We start from the raw sequence: 27,517 nt of genomic DNA, 5'->3' as shown, positions 1-27,517 counted from the left end.
GTATACCTTCCTCCATTCCGAAAAAAAAACGTTCACCACAACTCTCTGTTTCCTGTCACTTAGCCAATTTTGTATCCATGCTGCCACTGTCCCTTTTATCCTATGGGCTTCAACTTTGCTGGCAAGTCTATAATGTAGCACTTTATCAAACATCTTTTGGAAGTCCATGTACACCGCATCAACCACATTACCCTCATCAACCCTTTCTGTTACCTCATCAAAAAACTTGATCAAGTTAGTGAAACACAATTTGTCTTTAACAAATCCGTGCTGGCTTTCCTTAATCAATCCACACTTGTCCAAGTGACTGTTAATTTTGCTTCTGATTATTGTTTCTAAAAGCTTCCCCACTGCCAAGGTTAAACTGACCGGCCTATAGTTGCTGGTTTATCTTTACACCCATTTTTGAACAAGCGTATCAAATTTGCAATTCTCCAGTCCTGTGGAACCACCTCCGTTTCTAAGGAGGATTGGAAGATTATGATCAGTACCTCCGCAATTTCTTCTTTCACTTCCTTCAGCATCCTAGGATGCATCCCATCCGGTTCTGTTGACTTATTTAGTTTAAGTTCAGCCAGCCTTTCTAGTACCTCCTCTTTATCAATTTTTATCCCATCGTGTCTCCACTACCTCCTCCTTCACTATGTCTATGGCAGCATCCTCTTCCTTGGTGAAGACAGATGCAAAGTACTCATTTAGTACCTCAGCCATGCCCTTTGCCTCCTTAGGTCTCCTTTTTGGTCCCTAATCAGCCCCATCTCTCCTCTTACTACCCATTTACTATTTATATGCCTATCTTGGATTACCTTTTATGTTGGCTGCCATTCAATTCTCATATCCTCTCTTTGCCCTCTCATTTTCTTTTTGACTTTTCCTCTGAACTTTCTATATTTAGCCTGATTCTCAGATGTATCCTCAGCCTGGCATCTGTCATATGCCCCTTTTTCTGCTTCTTCTTACTCTCTATCTCTTTTGTCATCCAAAGAGCTCTGGCTTTAGTTGCCCTACCTTTCTCCTTCGTGGGAATGTACCTCAACTGTACCCGAACTATTTCCTCTTTAAAGGCAGCCCATTGTTCCATTACAGTTTGCTTGCCAATCTTTGATTCCAATTTACCCGGGCCAGATCCATTCTCAACCCACTGAAATTGGCTTTCCTCCAGTTAAGTATTTTTACTCTAAATTGCTCCCTGTCCTTTTCCATAGCTAATCTAAACCTTATGATACTATGATCACTGTTCCCTAAATGTTCCCCTACTGACACTTGCTCCACTTGACCCATCTCATTCCCCAGAACCAAATCCAGCAATGCCTCCTTCCTCGTTGGGCCGGAAATGTACTGATCAAGAAAGTTCTCCTGAACACACTTCAGAAACTCGTCCCCCGCTCTGCCCTTTACACTATTACTATCCCAGTCTATTTGAATAGTTGAAGTCCCCATTATCACTACTCTGTAGTTCTTGCACCTCTCTGTAATTTCTCTGCAGAGTTGCTCTTCCATATCTTTCCCACTAGTTGGCTATAGAATACACCAGTAGTGTAATGGCATCTCTATTATTTCTTAACTCTAGCCATATAGATTCTGTCCTTGACCCCTCCAGGACATCCGCACTCACCAGCACTGCAACATTCTCTTTAACCAATACTGCCACACCACCTCCTATCTTTCCTTCCCTATCTTCCCTGTTTATAACCAGGAATATTCAATACGCAATCCTGCCGTTTTTTGAGCCAGGTCTCCATTATTGCCACAGCATCGTATTCCCATATGGCTATTTGTGTCTAAAGCTCACTTATCTTGTTTACTACACTTCGTACGTTCACATACATACACTGCAAACCCATCTTAGACCCATCCTGTGTTCTCTCTTTATCTGACCCCATCTAATATCTTGCTATTTCTTGTTTTACTGCTCTCCGTCTCTCCCAATCCTTTGTGCTCTTTGTTTCTCCTTTTTAATGCTACATCCTGGTGCCCATCTCCCCGCCAACTTAGTTTAAACCCTCTCCAACAGCACTAGCAATCCCCTCCCATGAGGATATTGGTTCCGGTCCTGTTGAGGTACAACCTGTTCGGTCTGTACAGCTCCCACCTCCCCCAGAACTGGCCCCACTGCCCAGGAATCTGAATTCCTCCCTCCTGTACCATCTCTCCAACCACACATTCATCTGCTCTATCTTCCTATTTCTACACTCACTTGCACGTGGCATCAGGAATAATCTGGAGATTACTACCCTTGAGGTCCTGCATTTTAATCTCTTTCCTAGCTCCCAAAAATCTACCTGCAGAACCTCATCCCTCTTTCTACCTATGTCGTTGGTACCAATATGGACCATGATCTCTGGATAGACACCCTCCCCCCTCAGAATGTTCTGCAGCCGTTCAGAGACATCCTTGACCCTGGCACCCGATAGGCAACATACCATCCTGGAGTCCCATCTGCAGTCACAGAAAAGCCTATCTGCTCCCCTAACTATTGAATCTCCTACCACTATTGCTTTCCTGATCTTCATCCTTCCTCCCTGTACAGCTAAGCCACACGTGATGCCATGGACTTGGCTCCGGCTGTACTTCCCAGAGGTACTCAGAACAGAATACTGGTTAGAGAGCAGTAAGCACTCAGGGGACTCCTGCACTACCTGCCTGGTCCTCCTCTTCTGTCTGACAGTCGCCCATTCCCTCTCTGCCTGCGCATTCCTTAGCTGCGGGGTGACCATCTCCCGAAACGTGCTATCTACGTAGTTCTCGCCTCGCAGATGTACCGCAGTGATGCCAGCTGCTGCTCAAACTCCAAAACTTGGAGCTCGAGCTCCTCCAGCTGACAACACCTGCATATATGGTTGTCCAAGACACAGGAAGCATCCTGGAGTTCCCACGGACCACAGGATGTGCATGCCATGGGACCAAGCCCTTATTTATTTGACTATCAACTAACTTTACAGAAACTTAAGACTAAGATGTATCGAAATCAAATTATTAATATAATAACATATTACAAAGGTTCTGCTTAATCCCTGACCAGCTATTTAACCCCGGCCCCTAACTTGAAGAGCAAAAAAAAAGTGTGACCTTTACCAACCAATCAGTTACCAGCTAGCCTGTGATGTCACTCCTGGATTTTTTTTTTCTCTCACTGCTGCTCCCGGTGAGTCTGGCCTCTCTCTTTCTCTCCTCTGCTTTGCTCTTTATTCCCCCCGGTCTCCGATCAGGTCCATGCTCACTGCTGCTCCCAATGAGTCAGGAGTGTGATGGCATACTCTCCACTTTCCTGAATGAGTTGCAGCTCCAACAACACTCAGTAAGCTCGACACCATCCAGGACAAAGTAGTCCGCTAGATTGGCACCCCATCCACCATCTTAAACATTCACTCTCTGCATCACCAGTGCACTGTGGCTGCAGTGTGCACCATCTACAAGATGCACGGCAGCAACTCACCGAGGCTTCTTCTGGTTGGGGATTTTAGGATGAGGGGGCATAGTCTAAAAATTAGAGCTAGGCCTTTCAGGAGTGAAATTAGGAAACACTTCTACACACAAATGGGTGGTAGAACTTTGGAACTCTCTTCCATAAACAGTAACTGGATCAATTGTTAATTTTAAATCTGAGATTGATAGTTTTTTGTTAACTAAAGGTATTAAGGGATATGGGGCAAAGGCAGGTATATGGAGTTAGGTCGCAGATCAGTCATGATCTCATTTAATGGCGGAATGGGCTCGAGGGGCTGAATGGCCTCCTCCTGTTCCTACACAAAACCAAAATACCGCGGATGCTGGAATCTGAAATAAAAACAGAAAATGCTGGAACTCTCAGTGGGTCAGGCAGCATCTGTAGAGAGAGAAACAGAGTAAACGTTTCAGGCCAATGATCCTTTCTCAGAACTGGCGAATGTTCGAAATGATCAGATTAGTGGCAGCGAATGAAACACTAATACAAAAGCAAAATACTGCAGATGCTGGAATCCTTCTGTTCCTATGTTGTCTTATCAAAAAAATAGTTTGCGTCAGTGATCTCCGCAAAATAAATAACGGCTCTTCAGACTTTTAATCTTGTTTTTTTAAAGAGTTATCTCTATTTTCTTTTTTTGTCTTCCCCTCCACCCTCCCCCCCCCCACCCCCTCCCCCGCCCAACCAACCCTCCCCCTCTCCTCACCCCCTCCCCCGCCCAACCAACCCTCCCCCCCCTCACCCCCTCCCCCGCCCAACCAACCCTCCCCCCCCCTCACCCCCTCCCCCGCCCAACCAACCCTCCCCCCCCCTCACCCCCTCCCCCGCCCAACCAACCCTCCCCCCCCTCACCCCCTCCCCCGCCCAACCAACCCTCCCCCCTCCCCCGCCCAACCAACCCGCCCCCCCATCACCCCCTCCCCCGCCCAACCAACCCTCCCCCCCTCACCCCCTCCCCCGCCCAACCAACCCTCCCCCCCCCCTCACCCCCTCCCCCGCCCAACCAACCCTCCCCCCCCACCCCCCCCCCCACCACCTGCAGATTGCGAAATTATGCTTGCTGGCATCAAGTCGCTGAAGATCGTTAAGAAAGCGGGAGAGGCACGGGGATCTTGGATAAAGGACCCCGCCCGAGACTTCCAAAAGATTTATTTCTTGAGCGGGACCAGCAGCAACTTTCTGACTGAGTTCGGCGGTATGAAGGCTTTCACGGAGAGCGCTGGCAGGCAGGTGGCCAAAAGGGTGGCCCTCCCGTTCACCTGGCAGGGGACGGGTCACGTGGCCTACCACGGCTCCATGTACTTCCACCGCAACGGCACCCTCAACCAGATCGTCAAGTACGACATGCGCAACCGCTCGGTCACCGACCGCATGCTGCTGCAAGGGGCAGGCCGTGCCCCAGCCTACCAACTCTCGCCCTACACCTTCATCGACCTGGCGGTGGACGAGCAGGGCCTCTGGGCCATCCACGCCGAGCCCGAGGGCGGCGACGCGGAGGGCGGCGGCACCATCGTGGTCACGAAGATCGACCACACCAGCCTGGCAGTGGAGCACTCCTGGGACACCTCCTGCTCCAGCAAGGGGGCAGAGGCGGCCTTCATGGTCTGCGGCACCCTCTACGTGGTGTACAACACCCAGTACGGCGGCCGCTCCCACGTCCAGTGCCTCTTCGACGTGACCGACGTGGTGACCAGCGCCGACCTGCCGGTCCTCTATTTCCCCAAGCGTTACGGCCGGCACTCCATGATCCACTACAACCCTCGGGAACACCAGCTGTATGCCTGGGATGACGGCTATCAGACAATCTACAAACTCCTCACCAAACAGAAACTTGAAAACCCACACGCTTTCCAATAGCATCCCATCTTTTTATCATCGTTACACGCGCTTATACAAAGTGGCCGAAATTGCTGACCATTGATTCTCGTCTTGTGACTCAACCGATTTTATATAACCCCACCCCCAAATTGAACAACTTTCACTGGCTTTTTAATTCATGCAAAGCCTCTCCACCACCGACAAGTCAGGAGTGTGATGGAATACTCTCCACTTGCCTGGATGAGGGCAGCTCCAACAACACTCAAGAAGCTCGACACCATCCAGGACAAAGCAGCCCGCTTGATCGGCACTTCGACCACTAGACTAAGCATTTACTCCCTCCACCACCGGCGCACCCTGGCTGCAGTGCGTACCATCTACAAGAGGCACTGCAGTAACTCATCAAGGCTTCTTTGGCAGCATCTCCCAAACCCGCGACCTCTACCACTCAGAAGGACAAGGGCAGCAGGTGCTTGGGAACACCACCACCTCCAAGTTCCTCTCCAAGTTACACATCATCCTGACTTGGAAATATATCGGCCGTTCCTTCATCGTTACTGAGTCAAAATCCTGGAATTCCCTCCCTGACAGCACTGTGGGAGCACCTTCACCACATGGACTGCAGCGGTTCAAGAAGGTGGCTCACCACCACCTGCTCAAGGGCAATTAGGGATGGGCAATAAATGCTGGCATTGCCAGCAATGTCCTTATCTCGAGAATGTTGTTAATTAGTTCTGAATGTTAAAAAATGACAAAGAACAAAACTGCAAAAGTTGATAATACCCAGCAGGTACAACCACATCTGTAAAGAGAAAAGGGAGGTGATGACAGGTGGGATCAGGACCCTGCTCAGGTGGAGATAAGACTGTCCTTTCTGTTTCCAGATGACAGATCTGCTGTGTATTACCACTCACTCTGGCCTTACATTTCCACAGGAGATTGTCCTGATCTCCTGCCCTAACTCCTAACGCCTCCCTCCCCCTCCGGTGAAGCGACATAAATGGTTACTCCAGAGAACCTCCCACCAGGGGACTCAGGGAAGTGCTCCCCGCGGACCCTTCCATTTTAATTCCGGCTGTTGAGTGGCTCTGTTGTGTGCGTTATCAAGAGGCAGTTAGCGGGTCAAATGGCCAGCAAGTGGGTTTTGTTTTTTTTGCGCTGAAAAGCTGGAAAGAGGAGATGAGGACTGGGTGAGGTACGAGGTCATGCCAAGGGAGCAGTGAGAGGGGACTAAGAGAATGGGATCTTGACTTGTCTCTATTGTTCTTCCCTCTGCCCACCCCACCGCCTCCTCCCTCATTTTGTTCAGTCACCTCCCAGTTCCCAGTTCTGACAGAGAGTCGACGCCCCTCCCCCTCCCCCCAAAAGGTCAACCCGACTTTTCCTCCCTCTCGCTGCTTTTGTTTCCATTTTCTGGGGGTGGAGGGGATTATTTTTTATTTCTGTTAGTTTAGAGGTTTTTTTTTGTTCTGCACTCTCCCACTTTCAAATCTTGCGACGTTGTTTCCCATTTACAACGATGACGTCTCCACCACTTGTACCGCCCCCGTTTATACCGGCCAATCAACTATCGTCATTTCCCATCATCGAAGGAGTCAATGACAAAGGCGTCGCTCTAAATGCATTGCACGCGCCGGCTATTTCAGGCAATTCAATAAGCTTTTCACACCTCGACTAATTTAATTACTTAATCCTCTCCGCTCATCATTGTAAAAGCTCCACTGGTTTTGAGTAGCATGGACCTCTACTCTCTGGACTTTAGAAAAATGAGAGGTAATCTTATTGAAATATATAAGATTTTGAGCTAGGATTGACAGGGTAGATGCTGAGAGGTTAGTTCCCTGGCTGGAGAGTCCAGAACTAGGGGGCGCAATCTCAGAATAAGAGGTCGGCCATTTAGGACTTTGGAAACTTTGAAATTCTCTAGCCGAGAGGGCTGTGGATATTCAGTCGTTGAGTACATTCAAGGCTGAGATCGTTAGATTTTTGGACTCTAAGGGAATCAAAGGATATGGGGATCAGGCGGGAAAGTGGAGTTCAGGTTGACGATCTGCCGTGCTCTTATTGAATGGCGGAGCACGCTCTCTGTAAAACACCTTGTAACCTTTAACTATGTGAAAGGTGCTGTAATTTTCCCTCTAATTCTCCCCCTCACCACACTTAACCGTGTTCATTCCATTGCACAGTTTTAAACACAACTCTACTTCGTCACTAGAATTAACTAAAAGTGTCAAATAAACCACACAAGGGTCAAATGTCAATGCTGTAGTGCCTTTCGTTAATTTGCTATTGGGATATGAGCAGCACCGGCCATTTATTGCCCATCCCTAGTTGCCCCTAGGACATGAGGAGTGAACCATGTGGTTTGGGATTGGAGTAATGTGTAGGCCTGACTAGGTCGGGGAAGCGGCTGATTCCTTTCTCTGAAGGACATCTGTGAAGCAGCAATGGTGACCATAAAACTACTGGATTGTCGTAAAAACCCATCTGGTTCACTAATATCCTTTAGGGAAGGAAATCTGCCATCCTTAGCTGGTCTGGGCCTATATGTGACCCCAGACCCACAGCAATGTGGTTTGCTCTTAACTGCCCTCTGAAATGGCCCAGCGAGACACTCAGTTGTACACAATCGCTATAAAAAACAATAATAAGAATAAAACCGGAAGGACCACCCGGTATCGACCTCGGCACTAACTTCGAACATGACAACGGCACACACAGCCCAGTCGACCCTGCAACGTCCTCCTCACCAACATCTGGGGACTTGTGCCAACATTGGGAGAGCTGTCCCAAAGACCAGTCAAGCAACAGCCTGACATAGTCATGCGTGCAGAAACATACCTTTCCACCAATGTCCCAGACTCCTCCATCACCATCCCTGGATATGTCCTGTCCCACCAGCAGGACAGATCCACCAGAGGTGGTGGCACAGTGGTATACAATCAAGAGGAGTGGCCTGGGAGTCCTCAACATTGATTCCGGACCCTATGAATTCTCATGGCTTCAGGTCAAGCATAGGCAAAGAAACCTCCTGCTGATTACAATCTATCGCCCTCACTCAGCTGATGAATCAATACTCCTCCATGTTAACCATCACTTGGAAGAAGCACTGAGGGTAGCATGGGCACAGAATGTACTCTGGGTGGGGGACTTCAATGTCCATCACCAAGAGTGCTCGGTAGCACCACTACTGACCGAACTGGCCGAGTCCTGAAGGACATAGCTGCCAGTCTAGGACTGCAGCAGGTGGTGAGAGAACCAACACGAGGGAAAACCGTACTTCACCTCGTCCTCACCAATCTACCTGTCGCAGATGCATCTGTCCATGACAGCATTTGTAGCAGTGATCACCACACAGTCCTTGTCGAGACGAAGTCCCGTCTTCACATTGAGGACACCCTCCACCATGTTGTGTGGCACTACCACCGTGCTAAAGGGGATAGATTCAGAACAGATCTTGCAGCTCAAGACATCCATGAGGCGCTGTGGGCCATCAGCAGGAGCAGAATTGTATTCCACCGCAATCTATAAACACATGACCCAGCATATCTATCACAGTATGTTTACCATCAGTCCTGGTTCAATGAGGATTGCAGAAGAGCATGCCAGGAGCAGCACCAGGTGTACCTAAAAATGAGGCACCAACCTGGGGAAGCTGCAACATAGGACTACATGCATGATAAACAGCGGAAGCAGCATGCTATAGACAGAGCTAAGCGATCCCAAAATCAATGGATCTGATCAAAGCTCTGCCACATCCAGTCGTGAATGGTGGTGGACAATTAAACAACTAACGGGAGGAGAAGGCTCCATGAATATCCCCACCCTCAATGATGGCAGAGCCTTGCACACGAGTGCAAAAGACAAGGCTGAAGTGTTTGCACCCATCTTCAGCCAGAAGTGCCGAGTGGATGATTCATATCAGCCTCCTCCTGAGGTTCCCACCATCACAGAAGCCAGTCTTCAGCCAATTTGATTCACTCAGTGATATCAGGAAACGGCTGAGCGCACTGGATACAGCAAAGGCTATGGGCCCCGACAACATCCCGGCTGCTGTGCTGAAGATTTGTGCTCCAGAGCTAGCCACGCCTCTAGCCAAGCTGTTTCAGTACAACTGCAATACTGGCATTTATCCAACAATGTGGAAAAATGCCCAGGTATGTCCTGTCCACAAAAAGCTGGTCAATTACCATCCCATCAGTTTATTCTCAATCAGCAGAGTGATGGGAGGTGTCGTCGACAGTGCTATCAAGCAGCACTTAGAACATAAGAACATAAGAAATAGGAGCAGGAGTAGGCCATTAGGACCCTTGAGCCTGCTCCGCCATTTAATACTATCATGGCTGATCCAATCATGGACTCAGGTCCACTTCCCTGCCCTTACTCACCAATAACCTGCTCAGTTTGGATTCTCAGTTTGGATTCTCATCGATGCTCAGTTTGGATTCTGTCATGACCAATCAGCTCCAGATCTCATTACAGCCTTGGTCCCAACATGGATAAAAGAGCTGAATTCCAGAGGTGAGATGAGAGTGACTGCCCTCAACATCAAAGCAGCATTTGACCGAGTGAGGAATCAAGGAGCTATAGTAAAATTGAAGTCAATGAGAATGGGGGGGAAACTCTCCACTGGCTGGAGTCATACCTAGCATGAAGGAAGATGGCAGTGGTTGTTGGAGGTTAATCATCACAGCCCCAGGATATCGCTGTAGGAGTTACTCAGTGTCCTAGGATGAAACATCTTCAGCTGCTTCATCAATGATCCTCCATCATGTCAGAATTGGGGATGTTTGCTGATTATACAGTGTTCAGTTCCATTCGAAACTCCTCAGATAATGAAGCAGTCCATGCCCAATGCAGCAAGACCTGGATGACATTCAGGCCTAAGCTCATAAGTGGCAAGTAATATTCACACCACACAAGTGCCAGGCACTGACTATCTGCAATAAGAGAGATTCTAACCACCTTCCCTTGATATTCAACGGCATTACCATCGCCGAATCCCCCACCATCAACACCCTGGGGGTCACTATTGACCAGAAACTTAACTGAACCAGCCACATAAATACTGTGACTACAAGAGCAGGTCAGAGGCTGGGTATTCTGCGGCGAGTGTCTCACCTCCTGACTCCCCAAATCCTTTCCACCATCGACAAGTCACAAGTCAGGAGTGCAATGGAATAACCTTCATTTGCCTGGATGAGTGCAGCTCCAACAACACTCAAAAAGCTCGGCACCATCCAGGACCGCTTGATTGGCACCTCATTCACCACCTTAAACATTCACTCCCTCCACCGGGGCAACATGGCTGCAGTGTGTACCATCTACAAGATGCACTGCAACAACTCGCCAAGGCTTCTTCAACAGCACCTCCCAAACCCGCAACCTCTACCACCTAGAAGGGCAGCAGGCACATGGGAACACCACCACCTCCACGTTCTCCTCCAAGCCACACACCATCCTGACTTGGAAATATATTGGCCGTTCCTTCATCGTCGCTGGGTCAAAGTCCAGAAACTCCCTCCCCAACAGCACTGTGGGAGCATCTTCACCACACGGACTGCAGCGGTTCAAGAAGGCGGCTCACCACCACCTTCTCAAGGGGCAATTAAGGATGGGCAATAAATGCTGGCCTTGCCAGCGATGCCCACATTCCATGAACGGATTTTTTTAAAGTTGGGTTTTTACAACAATCCAGGAACTTTCATGATCATTTTGTTTCCTGGTGTCAGCTCACGGATCACCAGATTTATTGAATTCTATTTCACCATACTCCATTTTGACTTTTTAAATCCTGTGTCAGACTGCTAAACATGGGAAGCTGAATCGATTCTGAATGTGGTACTCTCAGAACTAACAGTTAACTCGATATGTAATGATTTCTTTTTTCCCGTGAGAAAAGCCGTGGTTCAGTGGGTATCACTCGCTTCTGAGTCAGAAGGTTGTGGGTTCAAGTCCCACTCCAGAGACTTGAGCATAAATCAGTCTGACCCTCCAGTTCAGTGCTGAGGGAGTGCTGCACTGTCAGAGATGCTGTCTTTCAGATGAAACATTAAACTGAGGCCCCATCTGCCATCTCAGGTGGGCATAAAAGATCCCATGGCACTATTTTGAAGAAGAGCAAAGGGGTTCTTCCCAGTGTCCTGGCCAATATTTATCCCTCAATGAATGTCACTAAAGTAGATTATCTGGTCATTATAACATTGCTGCTTGCTGTGCGGAAATTGGCTGCCGCACTTCCTACATTACACTTCAAAAAAGTGCTTCATTTGCTGTAAAGCACTTTGGGACATTCTGAGATTGTGAAAGGTGCTATAGAAATGCAAGTCTGCCTTTTTTTTAACGCAACCACCCAAAATCAGAAGTACACTCTGGCGGAAAATCGGAGATGTGAAACTACAGGACCAACAGACACCAAAGTCAACTATAATATATCAAAATATCTTGTGTGTCTGTGCAAATTTATTATATACCCACATCTTCAATTGAAATGCCTATGTAGACTTGTCGCACTGTAATTATACCCTCCCACCAATGGTGGCACTGTAGCACCATTTTGCATCTCCCCCCAGCTCAGCAGTCTGTACTTTTGACAATATCTGCCTTGCAAACAAACTCTACTTCTCAGATTCCTGTAAGTTTTGCAATTTAAGTATAAATAATAACAGAACACCAAAGTATATTGTATTTTTTTTATTTGTTTGGGGGAATTTAGTGTCCATCCCTCGTTGCCTTCGCAATATTGTTTGCAAATTAATGGCTTGCTCAGCCACAACGGGCTGGATTTTTGGCGTTTCTGTTTTCGGGACGAAAACGGAGGCGGGGCGGCAAAGTTACCGGCCGGGAATAGTTTGAGCTTTGATATGGAAGGTTGGGCATCTGGGCCCTGCGTCAGGGTGCGCTGTACAAAGGGGGCACTGTACAACTTTTCGTGGTGCAAGGATGGGAAACTCACGAACTAAAGAGCCGGGCCGTGAGCGCTCTGAGAGAGGCCTGGGGTGGGGGGGGGAAACCTTAAAAAAACCCACAAAAACATTCCCAAAACATTGCCCACACCGCCACAACACAAATCGCTAAAGAAAGTAAAAGAACAAACACTGGCACTTACCTTCAGAGTACTTTACCTCCCTCACCGCCGCCGGCTATGCTGGACCACCCTGATTTCCCAGGCGGTCATTGCGGGCGCTTTTCCGGGCGGAGGGGTCGGTCAAAAGTCAAAACTACTGCCGGTGTTGGAACCAGGGGCGTTGCACACCGGGCGCAGTTCTTCCAGGCGGTGCTGCTCAAAGCCGCCGCAAAACCGGACCGGAGGAGTCCTCTCTGCCACCTCCCGGGGCGAAACCCGCAGCACAAATGAGTGGAAAATCCAGCCCTAAAGAGTCAAACGAGTGTGGGATTAGAGTCTGCTGTAGGCTAGAACTGCGAACTCGCTCCCAATAAAAGCAGTAGCTGTCAGCTCAATTCATCATTTTAAATCAGAGATCAATAGATTGTTGCTAGCCAAGGGTGTTATGGGATATGAAGCCAAGGTCTGTGGATGGAGTTAGGATAGAGATCACCCATGATCTCATCAAAGGCGGAACAGGCTTGAGGGGCTGAATAGCCTTACTCCTGTTCCTATGTTCCTAAAACACTTTATGTGTCTGACCACACTCGACCAGCTCCGTTGGGCGGGCCACATTATCCGCATGCCCAACACGAGACTCCCTAAGCAAACGCTCTCCTCGGAACTCCTACACGGCAGGCGAGCCCCAGGTGGGCAGAGGAAACGTTTCAGGGACACCCTCAAAGCCTCCTTGATGAAGTGCAACATCCCCACCGACACCTGGGAATCCCTGGCCCAAGACCGCCCTAAGTGGAGGAAGGGCATCCGGGAGGACGCTAAGCACCTCGAGTCTCGTCGCCGAAAGCATGCAGAAATCAAGTGGAGAAGCGGAAGGAACGTGCGGCAACCCAGACTCCCCACCCACTCTTTCCTTCAACCACTGTCTGTCCCACCTGTGACAGAGACTGTAATTCGCACATTGGACTGTACAGCCACCTGAGAACTCACTTTTAGAGTGGAAGCAAGTCTTCCTCAACTCCGAGGGACTGCCTATGGCAATGAAAAGACTTTAGGGCCACATGAACATGTTAGTGGGATGGGCAGAGAGGCGACAGATAGACAGAGTGCAAGAGCAAAATACTGCAGGTGCTGGAAATCTGAATTAAAATCAGACAATGCTAGAAGATACTCAGCAGGTCAGGCAGAGAGAAACGGAGTGAACGTTTCAGGTTGGTAACCCTTCGTCAGAACTTGCAAAAGCTCGAGATGTACCAGGTTTTTAAGCAAGAAAAGAGGCAGGGAAAGGGGGAGGGGAGGAACAAGCAAAAGGGAAGGTCTGTAATAGGGTGGAAGGCAGTAGAGATTAAATGACAAAAGGGAAAAAGGGATGATGGTGTGAGGCAAAAGGAGATGGTAATGGGACAAGTAAAGAAACAAAAGATGAGTCTAGGGGAGATGCAAATGGAGATGGCAGAATCATCAATAGGTGCTTTGGGAAAGAGATTTTTTTAAAAGAGGAAAATAAAACAAAATTAAAAAATTAAAAATAGAGGCAGGGGTTACAGTCTGAAATTGTTGAACTCGATGTTGGAGTCCAGAAAGCTGTAAAGTGCCTGGTCGAAAGATGAGGTGCTGTTCCTTGAACTTGCGTTGAGCTTCGTTGAAACAGTGCAGGAGGCCGAGGATGGAGAGGTCAGAGAATGAAAGTGAGCGCGAATTAAAATAAATAGAATGTGGAAAAGACTATTTCCTCTCGTTGGGAAGCCTGCGATGAGTGCTCATCGATTTTAAATTGCGCTAAGACTAAGGAGAGAGGTTAAGGAGAAATATCTTTACATGGAGGACTGTTGGAGCATGAATTGCTTTGACAAAGGAATTGGTTGAGGCAGACACCACTGCATCTTTTAATGGAAAATTGGATCAATATTTGAAGTAAGTGGGGAGACAGCGGTGCAGTGGAATTAGTTTAGGGTTGCTCCGGCAGTGAGCCAGTATAGACTAGATGGGTTGAAAAGCTTCCTTTGGTGCTATAAACATCTGTGGTTCTATGAAGAGATTCAAGCCAAACTCCGCTGTAGGCTAAATCCCAGTCACCTACTCCACTCCACACATGTAATTATTTGCACTAGAAAAATGCTCTGATTGTCTCTGACAGGCTCTCCATGATCACATGACCTGATTGCTGATTGGTCCCCTTGGAGTATAAGACACACCCAGAAGTTTCTCTGGAATGTGTAATTGGAAGCGCCCAGCCCAAGTTCTGAGTGACTTTGCAAAGTGTAATTCGAGCCATTCTGACCAGACCCGACAGGATAGAGCTCCCCAATCCCAGCACAAGAATCCCCCGCAGCCGAAGGTCATGCCTCCTTCAGCCCAAGTTCATGCCCCCCCCCAGTCCAAGTTCATGCCCCCCCAGCCCAAGTTCATGCTCCCTTCAGCCTAAGTTTGTTGCTTTTCGAAAACTAACCCAAATGCCCTAGTAGCTGCCAATAGTCACTGACCCAAATGACATGGAAATAATGTAAAAAAAATTTAATGAAATTTATTGACACAGCACTCATAAGACTTCCAAGATTGGTAAACGTGGTGGGAACAGCATGTTACAGGCCCCACTTCCGGTTTCGGGTTCGAAGAGTCTGCGCATGCATGGGAGGTGGTGGTGCGCATGCATGGGAGTTGGGGCGGAGTCCAGAGCACGCAGGCACAGAAGGAGGCTAAAAAACCTAGAGTAAATAATCAATCTGATACTTGACAGCACTCTTTGCATTAGAATATTCTGATTTAAACCCCACTTTGCATAATCAATGCTGACATTCCAGTTCAATATTGAGGGAGTACTGCATTGTAAGAACATAAGAATATAAGAAATAGGAACAGTACCTGTGCCATATGGCACTCGAGCCTGCTCCGACATTCAATAAGAGCATGGCTGAACTTTGACCTCAACTCCTCTTTCCCGCCCGATCTCCATATCCCTTGATTCCCTAAGTGCCCACAAATCTATCAATCTCAGCCTTGAATATCCTCAATGACTGAGCAGTCACAGCCCTTTGAGGTAGAGAATTCCAAAAATTCACAACCCTCTCTGAAGAAATTCCTCCTCATTTCAGTCCTAAATGGCCGACCCCTATCCTGAGATTTTGCCCGCCAGTTCTAGACTCTCCAGCCAGGGAAAACAACCTCTTAGCCTCTACCCAGTCAAGCCCCCTCAGAATCTTATATGTTTCAATGAGATCACCTCTCATTCTTCTCAACTTCAGAGAGTGTAGGCCCAACCTGCTCAGTTTTTCCTCATTGTGGGACGTGCCATCCTATGATTGGTTGAGGTGAATTTTGGAGTTCCTGTCGTACTATTTGAAAAAGAGCAGAGTGTTCTCCCTGTGACATGATCAACATTCATCCCTCCCCAAAACACCACCAAAAAACACCTCATTAACCAGCCAATCACCTTATTGCTCTTTGTGAGACCTTGCTGTGCGCCAATTGGTTGCAATGCTCACCTGCAAAGCAACAATGTCTGAACTGCCATATAAATGCAAATGTTTTTTTTTTCTCCTTATAACTACCAATAAAGTAGTTGATAGCAGTGAATCTATTGGTAAACATTTGACTCTATATATTTTTGCCTTTTGAAAGAGAAAGATTTCTCCCTACCAACCGCACTCAGCTGCATTTAATATAACAACAAATTAGACCAACGCAACAGAGTCTTGCGCAGGTAGCCTGAAAGCCCACGGCCAATCCAGAGGGAAGCGATGTCCGGTATATCAATGATGATGATCATCATCATAGGCAGTCCCTTGGAATCGAGGAAGACGTGCTACCACTCTTAACATGAGTTCTTAGGTGGCTGTACAGTCCAATACGAGAACCACAGTCTCCGTCATAGGTGGGACAGATAGTCGTTGAGGGAAGGGGTGGGTGGGACTGGTTTGTCGCACGCTCTTTCCGCAGCCTGCGCTTGATTTCTGCACGCTCTCGGTGCACAGCCAGGTAAGCCTGAGTATAATGGATATGAGGAGGGCGTGAGCAGCATGGCTTTGTTTTAGCACGCCAGCGATCCCTCCCCAGAGCACAGAAATGCAGTCTGCTTGGTACGAGAATACCATGAAGGAGGAGGTGACCCTGGCTGTCACTGATATAATGTATAGAAACATAAAAACATAGAAATTTACAGCGCAGAAGAAGGCAATTTCGGCTCATCGTGTCCATGCCGGTCGACAAAGAGCCACACGGCCCTTGGTCAGCAGCCCTAAAGGTTACATAGAAAACCTATGAACAATGATGGAAAGGCAAAGAGCACCCAGCCCAACCAGTCCGCCTCACACACTGCGACACCCATTATACTAAGACATTCTACACTCCACCCCAACCGGAGCCATGTGATCGCCTGGGAGAGGCAAAAACCAGATAAAAACCCAGGTCAATCTAGGGAGAAAAAATCGGGAAAATTCCTCTCCGACCCATCCAGGCGATCGAAACTAGTCCAGGAGATCACCGTATTCGATTCCCTGCAGTATTTACCATTATATCTGCGCTGTCCAACAAAGGTCATCCAGTCTAATTCCAATTACCAGCTCTAGGTCTGTAACCAGGTTACTGCCCATCCAACTATCTCTTAAAAGTGGTGAAGGTTTCTGCATCCACAACTCTTCCAGGCAATGAGTTCCAGATCCCCACAACCCTCTACTTAAAGAAGCCCCCCCTCAAATCCCCTCTAAACCGTCCACCAACCAACTTAAAACTACGCCCCTTTATAGACCTCTCCACCAATGGAAATAGTCCCTTACTATCCACTATGTCCAGGCCCCTCAATATTTTGTACACTTCAGTGAGGTCTCCTCTTAACCTTCCCTGTTCTAATGAGAACAAACCCAGCCTATCCAATCTGTCCTCATAACTAAGATTCTCCATTCCGTATACACCTGAGTGTATGCTCACAGGTTTGTAGAGCTGTTGAAGTTGTGTGATGGTGGTGCAGTAGTGAGCATGGTTGCCTCCCAAGCAGTTGACCTGGGTCCGATTCCCAGCCATCACATCTCTTACTTTCTACTTGAGGATGAAAAGATCCTCTGATGAGTCTAACTGTATGCAGTTCTGACAATAGCTTGCCAGTGCTTTACCTGGCCAAGGTGGCCATTAACCGGTCCAGGCAGCAGGCGGTCGAGGGGGTCGTTCAGCCCGACTGCCTGCCTCTCTTCCGCAGCTACATTCACGTTTGTCCCTGGAGATGGAGAACGTAGTGTCCACCGGTATGCTCGCGGCCTTCCGTGAGAGATGGGCATTGGAGTGACTGGAGTGCATCATCAGCCCCGAAACAGAATTTTAATTTGATTAGCAACATTCCCAGTTAATTTCTAAATTTATGGGTTCTAGTGCCCTTGCCAAAAGAGGGCACTTGATTTAAAGTTTAGTTTAAAATAGTTGTAGAACTGTTGCATTGTTGAGTGGCTTGGCCAGTCACGTGATGTGCACAAGACTCAATAAAACCCCAGTCAGTTGGGTTCAGGGTATCCACAATGAATGGATGAACTGGTAATGTGTAGTGTGATTGTTAAATATTTTGCTAATAAACAAACTAGTTCTTAGTAGCAATGTGTTGCTATGAATTCTTAAGCAAAGAACCCATGAAGCTAATACATTACAACTGGCATGGTACACATTGACACAGATCTACAATTGGCTCCATGTTGATATGAAGCCCTTGGAGATAGTTCCTCAAGGCCTTGGCTAGCTAGGTTTGCCAGATTCTGCAGATGGCAAATTGGCAATGCAGACAGACACTGTGGTGCCTGTTGATCTTCCTGGCATGACTTCTATCACCTGGAGCACTTTAATCACTGTATTCGGGTTACATCCAAACCAACCTCAATTATTAAAATCACTTTAACTTCCAGCTCATTACAGCTTGTACCTAGATACCTTTGGCTCACTGAGCTCCCATGGCAGTCGAAGAACTTCTCATACACGCTCCTTATGTCACCAGTTCCCATGCTGCTAGAGTCCTGCAGATGATTCATGTTGTCCTCTTGGTCCAGCAATGCAGCGACGATAATGGACTCCAGTGCAGTGCTGAGGGAGTGCTGCACTGTCAGAGATGCAGTCTTTCAGATGAGATGCTAAACCGAGGCCCCGTCTGCCCTCTCAAGTCATTATAAAGGATCCCACATCACTATTCCAAAGAAGTGCAGGGGAAGTTTGCCCCGGTGTCCTGGGCCAATATTTATCCCTCAAACAACATCATTAAAAAACAGATTATCTGGTCATTATCATAGTGTCGTTTGTGGGAGCTTGCTGTGCGCAAACTGGCTGCTGAGTTTCCGACATTACAACAGTGACTACACTCCAAAAGCACTTCATTGGCTGTAAAGCACTTTGGGACATCCTGAAGTCACAAAAGGCGCTATGCAAATGCAAGTCTTTCTTTCTTATTAAAATTAGGACATTTATAAACAAACTAACTGAAATGAGTGAACAAAACTTGTTCGCCCACAAATATTATTCCAAAAATGCATATTGGTAAAGCTGCCATAAATATTGAAAAAAAAATCTTTAATAAAAACGAACACGTTACTATAGAGCTAGTTAAACATTGCAACAAAGAGCATGCATAGTGTGTGTCCCTTTAAGCACCTCTCTACAGGTGGAGGTTCCCTTGGCAGTGGCCCAGGGGACATGTGGGAGATTTCTGGCTTCACCCACTGGCCATTAAGCAGCATCAGGACGAAGATCTTCCGGAAGGATGACATGTAGTTGATCTTCCTTCCTCTAAAATGAATGGAAGAAAAATCCCCCGACTTCTGTAAGGGATCAGGAAGCTTATCTTTACACCAAGGGTATTGCATTGCATTTCATTGAATGTTATAAAACAGAAACAGGCCATTCGGCCCAACTGGTCCGTGCCGGTATTTATGCTCCACACGAGCTTCCTCCCGCCCCTCTTCATCCCACCTTATCAGCATAACTGTCTATTCCTTTCTCCCTCGTGTTTTTTTCCAGCTTCCCCTTAAATGCATCCACACTATTCGACTCAACCACTCCCTGTGGTAGCAAGTTCCACATTCTCACAACTCTGAGTAAATATGTTTCTCCTGAATTCTGTATTCGATTTATTAGTGATTATCTTATATTTATGGTCCCTAGTTCTGATCTCTCCCCACAAGTGGAAACAGTTTCTCCACGTCTACCCGAACAAACTAGTGGAAATCCAGAACTCTCTCTTTCTCCCTAAAGGCTGTGGATACCGGGGGTACAATTAAAGACACCACCGGCACACCGTGTGCACCATCTACAAGATGCACTGCAGCAACTCGCCAAGGCTTCTTTGGCAGCACCTCCCAAACCCGTGACCTTTACTGCTGTCTAGAAGGACAAGGGCAGCAGGCGCATGGGAACACCATCACGTCCGAGGTCCCCTCAAAGTCACACACCATCCTGACTCGCTGGGTCAAAATCCTGGAACTCACTCCCTAACAGCACTGTGGGAGTACCTTCACCACACGGACTGTAGCGGTTCAAGAAGGCGGCTCACCACCGCCTTCTCAAGGGGCAATTAGGGATGGGCAATAAATGCCGGCTTTGCCAGTGACGCCCACATCCCACGAACGAATTTTTAAAAAGATGACATCATTATTTGCTTCTGTTTCCTCGTGCAATTTTTGCTTATATATTCAGTACAATATTGATACACTTCAATAGGTGTTGATAAAGTTGGGGTCCCTCTCTCGCCCCAGGGGTCAAAGCAATACAACTAGAATGTAATAAAGGAACATTAAACAGTATTTAAAAAGCATTGTTCTGTGTTACATATTTTATTTTTAACTGCTCTTTAAAAAGTACATTATGAGGGTGAATTTGCACAGGGTGTCTTGCACCATGGTACCGGGGATGAGGGACTTCAGTTATGTGGAGCGACTAAAGAAGTTGGGATCGTTCTCCTTAGAGCGGAGTTACTACACTGGGAGTGTCGGCCTAGATTTTTGTGTTCAAGTCCCGGGAATGGGGCTTGAACCCACAGCCTTCTGACTCAGAGGCAAAAGCCCAGCAAGGAGTTAGGCTCTTCTGAAGGGAGAGAGTACGTGTGAAAGAAAATGGGTGCTGCTTCTGATTGGGGTAAGCAGTACTGAAGTCATCCTTGCAAAGTAAAATAATTGGTGGTCTATCTCAGTGGGATCTGTATGAGCTTTATGGTCAGAAATTACTTGTAGGTTTGAATACCATCTCAAGTGGATGTAAATGGTCAAGCATGCCACTCAGTGAAGGCCAACTAGGGATGGGCAATAAATGCCAGCGCTGCCCACATCCCGTGAATCAATTGTTTTTAAAGATCCCACGGCCACAATTTCTAAGAAGCGTGGGGGTATCCTGGCCAATCTTTATCCCTCAATCAACGTAACAAAAAACAGATTGTCTGGTCATTATCACATTAATGTATGTGAGAGCTTGCTTGTGCGCAAGTTGAATTGTATCAGGGAACTTCAGTTATGTGGAGAGACAAGAGAAGATAGGATTGTTCTCGTTAGAGCAAAGATAGTAAAGGGGAAAGGTCTATTCCCATTATAAAGCATCTTAGTTACCAAGATAAGCTGAAAGATTTGGGACACTACACTTTAGAGAAGCATAGACTAAGGGATGATTTGATTAAGGTTAATAAGTTGATGAAGGGAATAGATTATGTTCCAGTTGACAGTTTTTCCAATTGAATAGGTAAGGGAGGATCAGGGGTCACACTTTCCAGGTGTTATAAGGCCAGTTGTAGGTTAAATGTCAGGAGGTGGTTCTTTCCCCAGGGAATAGTGGGCCTGTGGTCCAGGCTGCAGTCTCGTGTGATGGATGCTGATTCGCTGAATTCATTCAAGTGACAGCTGGCCCTGTTTCTGGTTGGGGAGGAGATCACCTCTTACAGAAGCTTGGTATTGCAGGGAATTCAGGGCCAGAGTGATCTTCTGGACTAGTTTCAATCACCTAGGTGGTTCAGAGGGAAGTTTCCCAGATTTTTTTCCACAGATTGGCTTGAGTTTTTTATCCATTTTTGCTTCTCCCAGGGAATCACATGGTTTTGGGTGGGGTGGAGAGTATGAGCACAATTTTCCCCAATTATCGGCGCCACTTTTTTGGCCTAAATTAAAATATCCAAGTTTCCCCAAAGTTTGTGTACTAGCATAACACAGTTAGTTATGATTTTTTTAGGTTAATTTTTTTTTTTGCGTCATGGGGTCGTAATCTGATGTCTGAGCCAGTGTTTCACATTTATACAATTTTGGCCAACTTACATTTTCCTAGGACGGCATATGTGACCACTCCCAAAAAACTTCTGGGTACTTAAGAAAAGCCAGCGCACATTAAAAAATCAGCACAGAAAGACGCCATTGTTTTTATGCAAAGTTTTGAAGGTAAAGAATATCTATGATGAAGCTTCATTTTTTCAAACTTAAAATGGAGATTATGGAAGTCTAAAGCAATTCTTTAATTTTAGATTATTTTCAAAGTGCCACGCCACCACCTAATGTCTCCTCACTGAGCTTGAGGATGGTAGCATCAGCCGTCAGAATCGCTCCCTTGCCCAGACACAGGGGCTTAGGGCTCGGCTTCAAAAGAAGGAGGGGGTCTGGGGTGATGGAAGCCAAAGAAGGCAGGAGAAACCTTGCTCTATGCAGCAACTTCAGAAGAAGCATGGGAGCATGGGAGGAGGTGGGGTGGTCGGGGCGGTATTTCCGAGCCCCTGTGTCCGGGCAAGGGAGCGATTCTGCCGGCCAATCCTCGAGCCCAGTGAGGAGACGTTCGGTCAGTGGTGGGGTGGTAGTTTTAAAAATTCTAAAATTAAAGAATTGCATTTGACTTTGTTGTCCCAAATGTCCTCATTTGAATTCCTAGCTTCCCGGTCTAAGCAAGTCTATTGAACATGCGTGTGGTCCATACTGGGGCATCGACCTTGGGGAGAGAGAGGACAGAGACGTTTTAACTCCTTGTCATGCTATTTTGAGCTTCTTGCAAAGGTACAATTTAATTATGGGGGCAATATTGACAATGGCATACCTTGTGCAAGACTTCTGCATGATGGTTCTGCGGAGGAGACGATTGATTCAACGTCATCACATGAGGAACCTCAGAGCACATAGGGTGATGGGCAGGAGGCCTTACCCACATCGGGTATACAGAGACAGGCATTCGTACCTGAACCTGAGTAATGCAGACTGTGTGAGAAGGCTGCGTTTCCGCAAAGAAGTTGTAACCAAGATCTGTGAGATAGTAAAAGCAGACCTGCAACCTAGAAGCATCTGGAGGACTGCTTTGTCAGTTGAAGTGAAGGTTACAGCTGCACATTCATTCTATGCATCTGGTTCAGTCCAGGCCACAACTGGGGATATGTGCGCCATTTCGCAACACGCAACACATATCTGCATTCGGCAGGGTGACTGCTGCACTATATGCCCGGGGGAATGACGACATAAAGTTCCCATGATTGCCCAGGCAATCTGTGAAAGGGCTGTGGGCTTCTCCAGGATTGCTGGCTTCCCAAAGGTACAGGGCTGCATTGATTGCGAGCACCTTTGGAGGATTCCGAGATATGCAGGAACAGAAAAGGTTTCCATTCCGTTAGTGTGCATCTCGTGTGTGACGACATGCATCGCATCAGGTTGATACTCTAGGAGCACCCATGATGCGTTCATCCTACGTGAGAGCGCTATATCTGCCATGTTTCAGCAGCAGCCAGAAGGGCAGAGCTGGCTGTGTAGTGTGATTGTTAAACCTTTATTAATAAACCAATTAGTTCTTAATAGCAATGTGTTGCTATGAATTCTTAAGCAAAGAACCCATGAACAAATACATTATAGATACGAAATTGGCTAAGTGACAGGAAAAAGAGAGTAGTTTTTCGGACTGGAGGAAGATATACAGTGGTGTTCCCCAGGGGTTGTTTCTAGAACCACTGCTTTTCTTGATATATATTAATGACTTGGACGTGGGTGTACAGGACACAATTTCAAAATTTTCAGATGACACAAATCTTGGAAGTGTAGTGAACAGTGAGGAGGAGAGTGATAACCTTCAGGAAGACATAGACAGGCTGGTGGAATGGGCGGACACGTGGCAGATGAAGTTTAATGCAGAAAAATGTGAAGTGATTCATTTTATTAGAAAGAATGAGGAGAGGCAATATAAACTAAAGGGTACAATCCTAAAGGGGGTACCATGAACAGAAAGACCTGGGGGTATATGTGCATAAATCGTTGGAAGGTAGCAAGGCAGGTTGAGCAAGCACTTAAATAGATTTACGGGATCCTGAGCTTCATGAATAGAGGTATAGAGTACAAGAGTGTGGAAATTATGATGAATTTGTATAAAACACTGGTTCGGCCCCAACTGGAGTATTGTTTCCAATTCTGGGCACCACACTTTAGGAAGGATGTGAAGGCCTTAGTGAAGGTGCAAAAAATATTTATGAGAATGATTCCAGGGATGAGAGACTTCAATTATGTGGATAGACTGGAAAAGCTGGGGTTGTTCTCCTTAGAGCAGAGACGATTGAGAGGAGATTTGATAGAGTTGTTCAAAGTTATGAGGGGTCTGGACAGAGTAGATAGAGAGAAACTGCTCCCATTGGCAGAAGGGTCAAGAATCAGAGGACACAGATTTAAGGCAGAAGAACCAGAGGCAATCTCAGTTTTGATATTTTCCATTGACCCCCAGCCTCGACAGCTTTTTGCGGGGTGAGAGTTCCAGATTTCCCCTACACTTTGTGTGAAGAAGTGCTTCTTGACATCATCTTTGAACGACCTAGCTCTAATTGTAAGGTGATGCCCCCTTGTACCAGACTCCCTCCACAGAGGAAATAGTTTCTCTCTCTCTACCCTATCAACTTCTTTAACCATCTTAAACATCTCAATTAGATCACCCCTTAATCTTCTATGTTCGAGGGAATACAAGCCCAGTCTGTGCAACCTGTCCTTATAATCTAACCCTTTTAGCCCCGGTATCATTCTGCTGAATCTGTGCTGCACCCCCTCCAAGACCAATATATCCTCCCTCCACTTGTTTCTCTTTCCCAGGGCAGCTAATGATGATTCTGCCATTCACACCCCATCTAGACTTATCTTTTGTTTCTTAACTTATCCCATTACCATCTCATTTTGGATCAGTGGGTAGCACCCTCACCTCTGAGTCAGAAGGTTCAAGTACCACTCCAGGGACTTGAGCACATAAATCCAGGCTGACACTCCCAGTGCAGTACTGAGGGAGCGCTGCACTGTCGGAGGTGCCGTCTTTCGGATGAGACGTTAAACCGAGGCCCTGTCTGCCCTCTCAGGTGGATGTAAAAGATCCCATGGCACTATTTCGAAGAAGAGCAGTGGAGTTATCCCCAGTGTCCTAGCCAATATTTATCACTCAAACAACATAACAAAAAAACAGATTATCTGGTCATTATCATATTGCTGTTTGTGAGAGCTTGTTGTGCGCAAATTGTCTGCTGCGTTTCCCACATTACATCAGTGACTACACTCCAAAAAGTACTTCCTTGGCTCTAAAAAGCACTTTGAAAGGTGCTATATAAATCCTAGCCTTTATTTTTCTTTTTCTCCTGCCTCCCACCTTATCACAGACCTTCCCTTTTGTTCTTTCCTCCCCTCGCCCTTTCACTGCCCCTGCATTTCCTTAAGAATCTGTTACATCTCGAACTTCTCCAGTTCTGACGAAGGGTCACAGACCCGAAATGTTAACTCTGTTTCTCTCTCCACAGACACTTGCTGACCCGCTGAGATTTCCAGCACTTTCTGCTTTTATATCCTTCCTGCGGTACGGTGCCCAGAACTCAATGCTGTTACTCCACATGGGCTCTGACCAGAGCTCTGTACTGCTCATTTAAGTGAATTGAACTCCTGAGTTGGCACTTCAGTTCTACCGCAAGCCTGGCAGTTTTACCAACATCCTCATTTCATGCCTTTTGTTACAGTCAGTCTCTTAATTGGGATTACATAACAGTAACTATAGTCAGAAACTCGGATGTGGATTTCATCAGCTTCCCTCCAGGCGAATAAAGCACAGTAGGCTTTTTATTGTCAATTAAAATTGGGAAAATTCTTTGTAGAATTTTCCACTCACCCTATCAGTCTGCCTACAAAAAGCAAATGTGGAAAAATTAGAAAACCCTTGTAAATTTTAATTAGTTATTAAAATAATATATCACTTTGCATTCTTAAGGCATGAAGTGCACCGATTGTGGCCCAGACATCTCGTAACCACTTTACATCAGCGTGTGTAAGCCAAATGTGTGTTGAACTAGAACTGTAACGGGGGGTTTAGTCACTGAGGTGTCCCAACTCACACCAAATCCTGTTCACCCATCACCCCTGTGCTCGCTGACCTACATTGGCTCCCGGTCTGGTCACACCTCGATTTTAAAATTCTCATCCTTGTTTTCAAATCCCTCCATGGCCTCACCGCTCCCTATCTCTGTAATCTCCTCCAGCCCCACAAACCCCCCCAAGATGTCTGCACTCCTCCAATTCTGGCCTCTCACGCATCCCTGATTATAATCGCTCCAACATTGGTGGCCGTGCCTTCAGCTGCCTGGGCCCTAAGCTTTGGAACTCCCTCCCTCCTTCTCTATCACTCTCTCCTTCTTCAAAACACTCCTTAAAACCTACTTCTTTGACCAAGCTTTTGGTGAACTGTCCTACTATCTCCTTACATGGCTCGGTGTCAAAGTTTGCTTGATAACGCTTCTGTGAAGTGCCTTGGGATGTTTAAGGTGCTATATAAATACAGGTTATTGTTGTTGAGGTAGAAGGTATAGTAGACTCTTGATCAGGAAGTCACAAGTAGGAAAATCGCTTCTCCTTCCTTGCCTGAACTGGATGAGCATTACCAGATTCCAGTCACCAGGCACCATGAATGACAAACACGTCAATCTCCTCAGACACAGAACCTAAAATCCCAATTGTCCCATCTTCCTGGTTGCAGGAATTTTATTGGCATGTAAAAAAAAACTGCCGTGATTTAGAGGATGATTGACCGTGAAGCACTTTGGTCATGACAGACGCTATATAAATGTAAGTTTGTTCCTGGTATTCCTCTACAGATATTTCAGACACTTTCTGACTCTGTGGCTCAGTGGGTAGCACACTCACCTCTGAGTCAGAAGGTTGTGGGTTCAAGTCCCACTCCAGGGACTTGAGCACAAAAAATCTAGGCTGACACTCCCAGTGCAGTGCTGAAGGGAGTGCTGCGCTGTCGGAGGTGCCATCTTTTGATGAGACATTAAACCGAGGCCCCATCAGCTCTCTCAAGTAAACGTAAAAGATCTGACGGCACTACTTTGAAGAAGAGCAGGGGAGTTCACCCCGGTGTCCTGGGGACAATATTTATCCCTCAATCAACATAACAGATTATCTGGTCATTATCACATTGCTGGTTGTGGGAGCTTGCTGTGCGCAAATTGGCTGCCACGTTTCCTACATTACAACAGTGACTAAACTCCAAAAGTACTTCATTGGCTGTGAAGTGCTTTGGGACATCCGGTGGTCATGAAAGGCGCTATATAAATGCAAGTCTTTCTTTCTTTTTTTTAATCCCCACACCCTCCGCTCCTCATCTGCAACGGCATTCTCTCCTCCAAAATTCTATGCAACCAGACAGATTCCTGGGATGAGGGTATTGTCCTATGAGGAGAGATTGAATAGACTAGGACTATATTCTCTAGAGTTTAGAAGAATGAGAGGTGATCTCATTGAAACATACAAAATTCTTAAAGGGCTCAACAGGGTAGATGCAGGGAGGATGTTTTCTCTGGCTGTGGAGTCTAGAACCCGGGGTCACAATCACAGAATAAGGGGTCGGCCATTTAGGACTGAGTTGAGGAGGAATTTCTTCACTCAGAGGGTGGTGAATCTCTGGAATTCTCTACCCTAGAGGGCTGTGGCGGCTCAGTCGTTGATTATATTTAAGACAGAGATTTTTCGATATTAAGGGAATCAAGGGATTATAGGGATGGTGCAGGAAAGTGGAGTTTGAGATAGAAAATCAGCCACAATCTTATTGAATGGCAGAGCAGGCTCGAGGGGCCATAGGGCCCATTCCTTCTCCTAATTCTTATGTTCTTATGTTCATATGTCCTCATCCCCTTCTCCCTCCATTCCACTAGACCGCTTTCTGACCTGCTCTCCCATCACTCCTCTAACACTGATCTGCTCCTCAACCACCGCACCCTC

At 46.9% G+C, this 27,517-nt stretch overlaps 1 protein-coding gene and 1 non-coding gene across 2 annotated transcripts in view; both read left to right on the top strand.

Annotated features, from left to right (window-relative positions):
- The window catches only part of olfml1 (olfactomedin-like 1), a 51,662-nt gene extending 44,472 nt beyond the window's left edge, over positions 1-7,190 (top strand). Inside the window, exon 3 of the mRNA XM_070898599.1 lies at positions 4,488-7,190. Coding sequence (XP_070754700.1) covers positions 4,488-5,302 — 815 coding nt within the window. The 3' untranslated portion in view covers positions 5,303-7,190. The remainder of the gene's footprint in view (positions 1-4,487) is intronic.
- Positions 7,191-17,274: 10,084 nt separating this feature from the next.
- trnag-ccc (transfer RNA glycine (anticodon CCC)) lies at positions 17,275-17,346 on the top strand. Its single transcript has one exon. It is a non-coding gene; the product is annotated as a tRNA-Gly (tRNA).
- Positions 17,347-27,517: the final 10,171 nt, after the last annotated feature.

The sequence above is a fragment of the Pristiophorus japonicus genome, chromosome 14 (assembly GCF_044704955.1).
Source record: "Pristiophorus japonicus isolate sPriJap1 chromosome 14, sPriJap1.hap1, whole genome shotgun sequence".
NCBI classification, from domain to species: Eukaryota; Metazoa; Chordata; class Chondrichthyes; family Pristiophoridae; genus Pristiophorus; species Pristiophorus japonicus.
The sequence above is the reverse complement of the archived record's forward strand: the minus strand, read 5'-3'. Positions and strand labels throughout refer to the sequence as shown.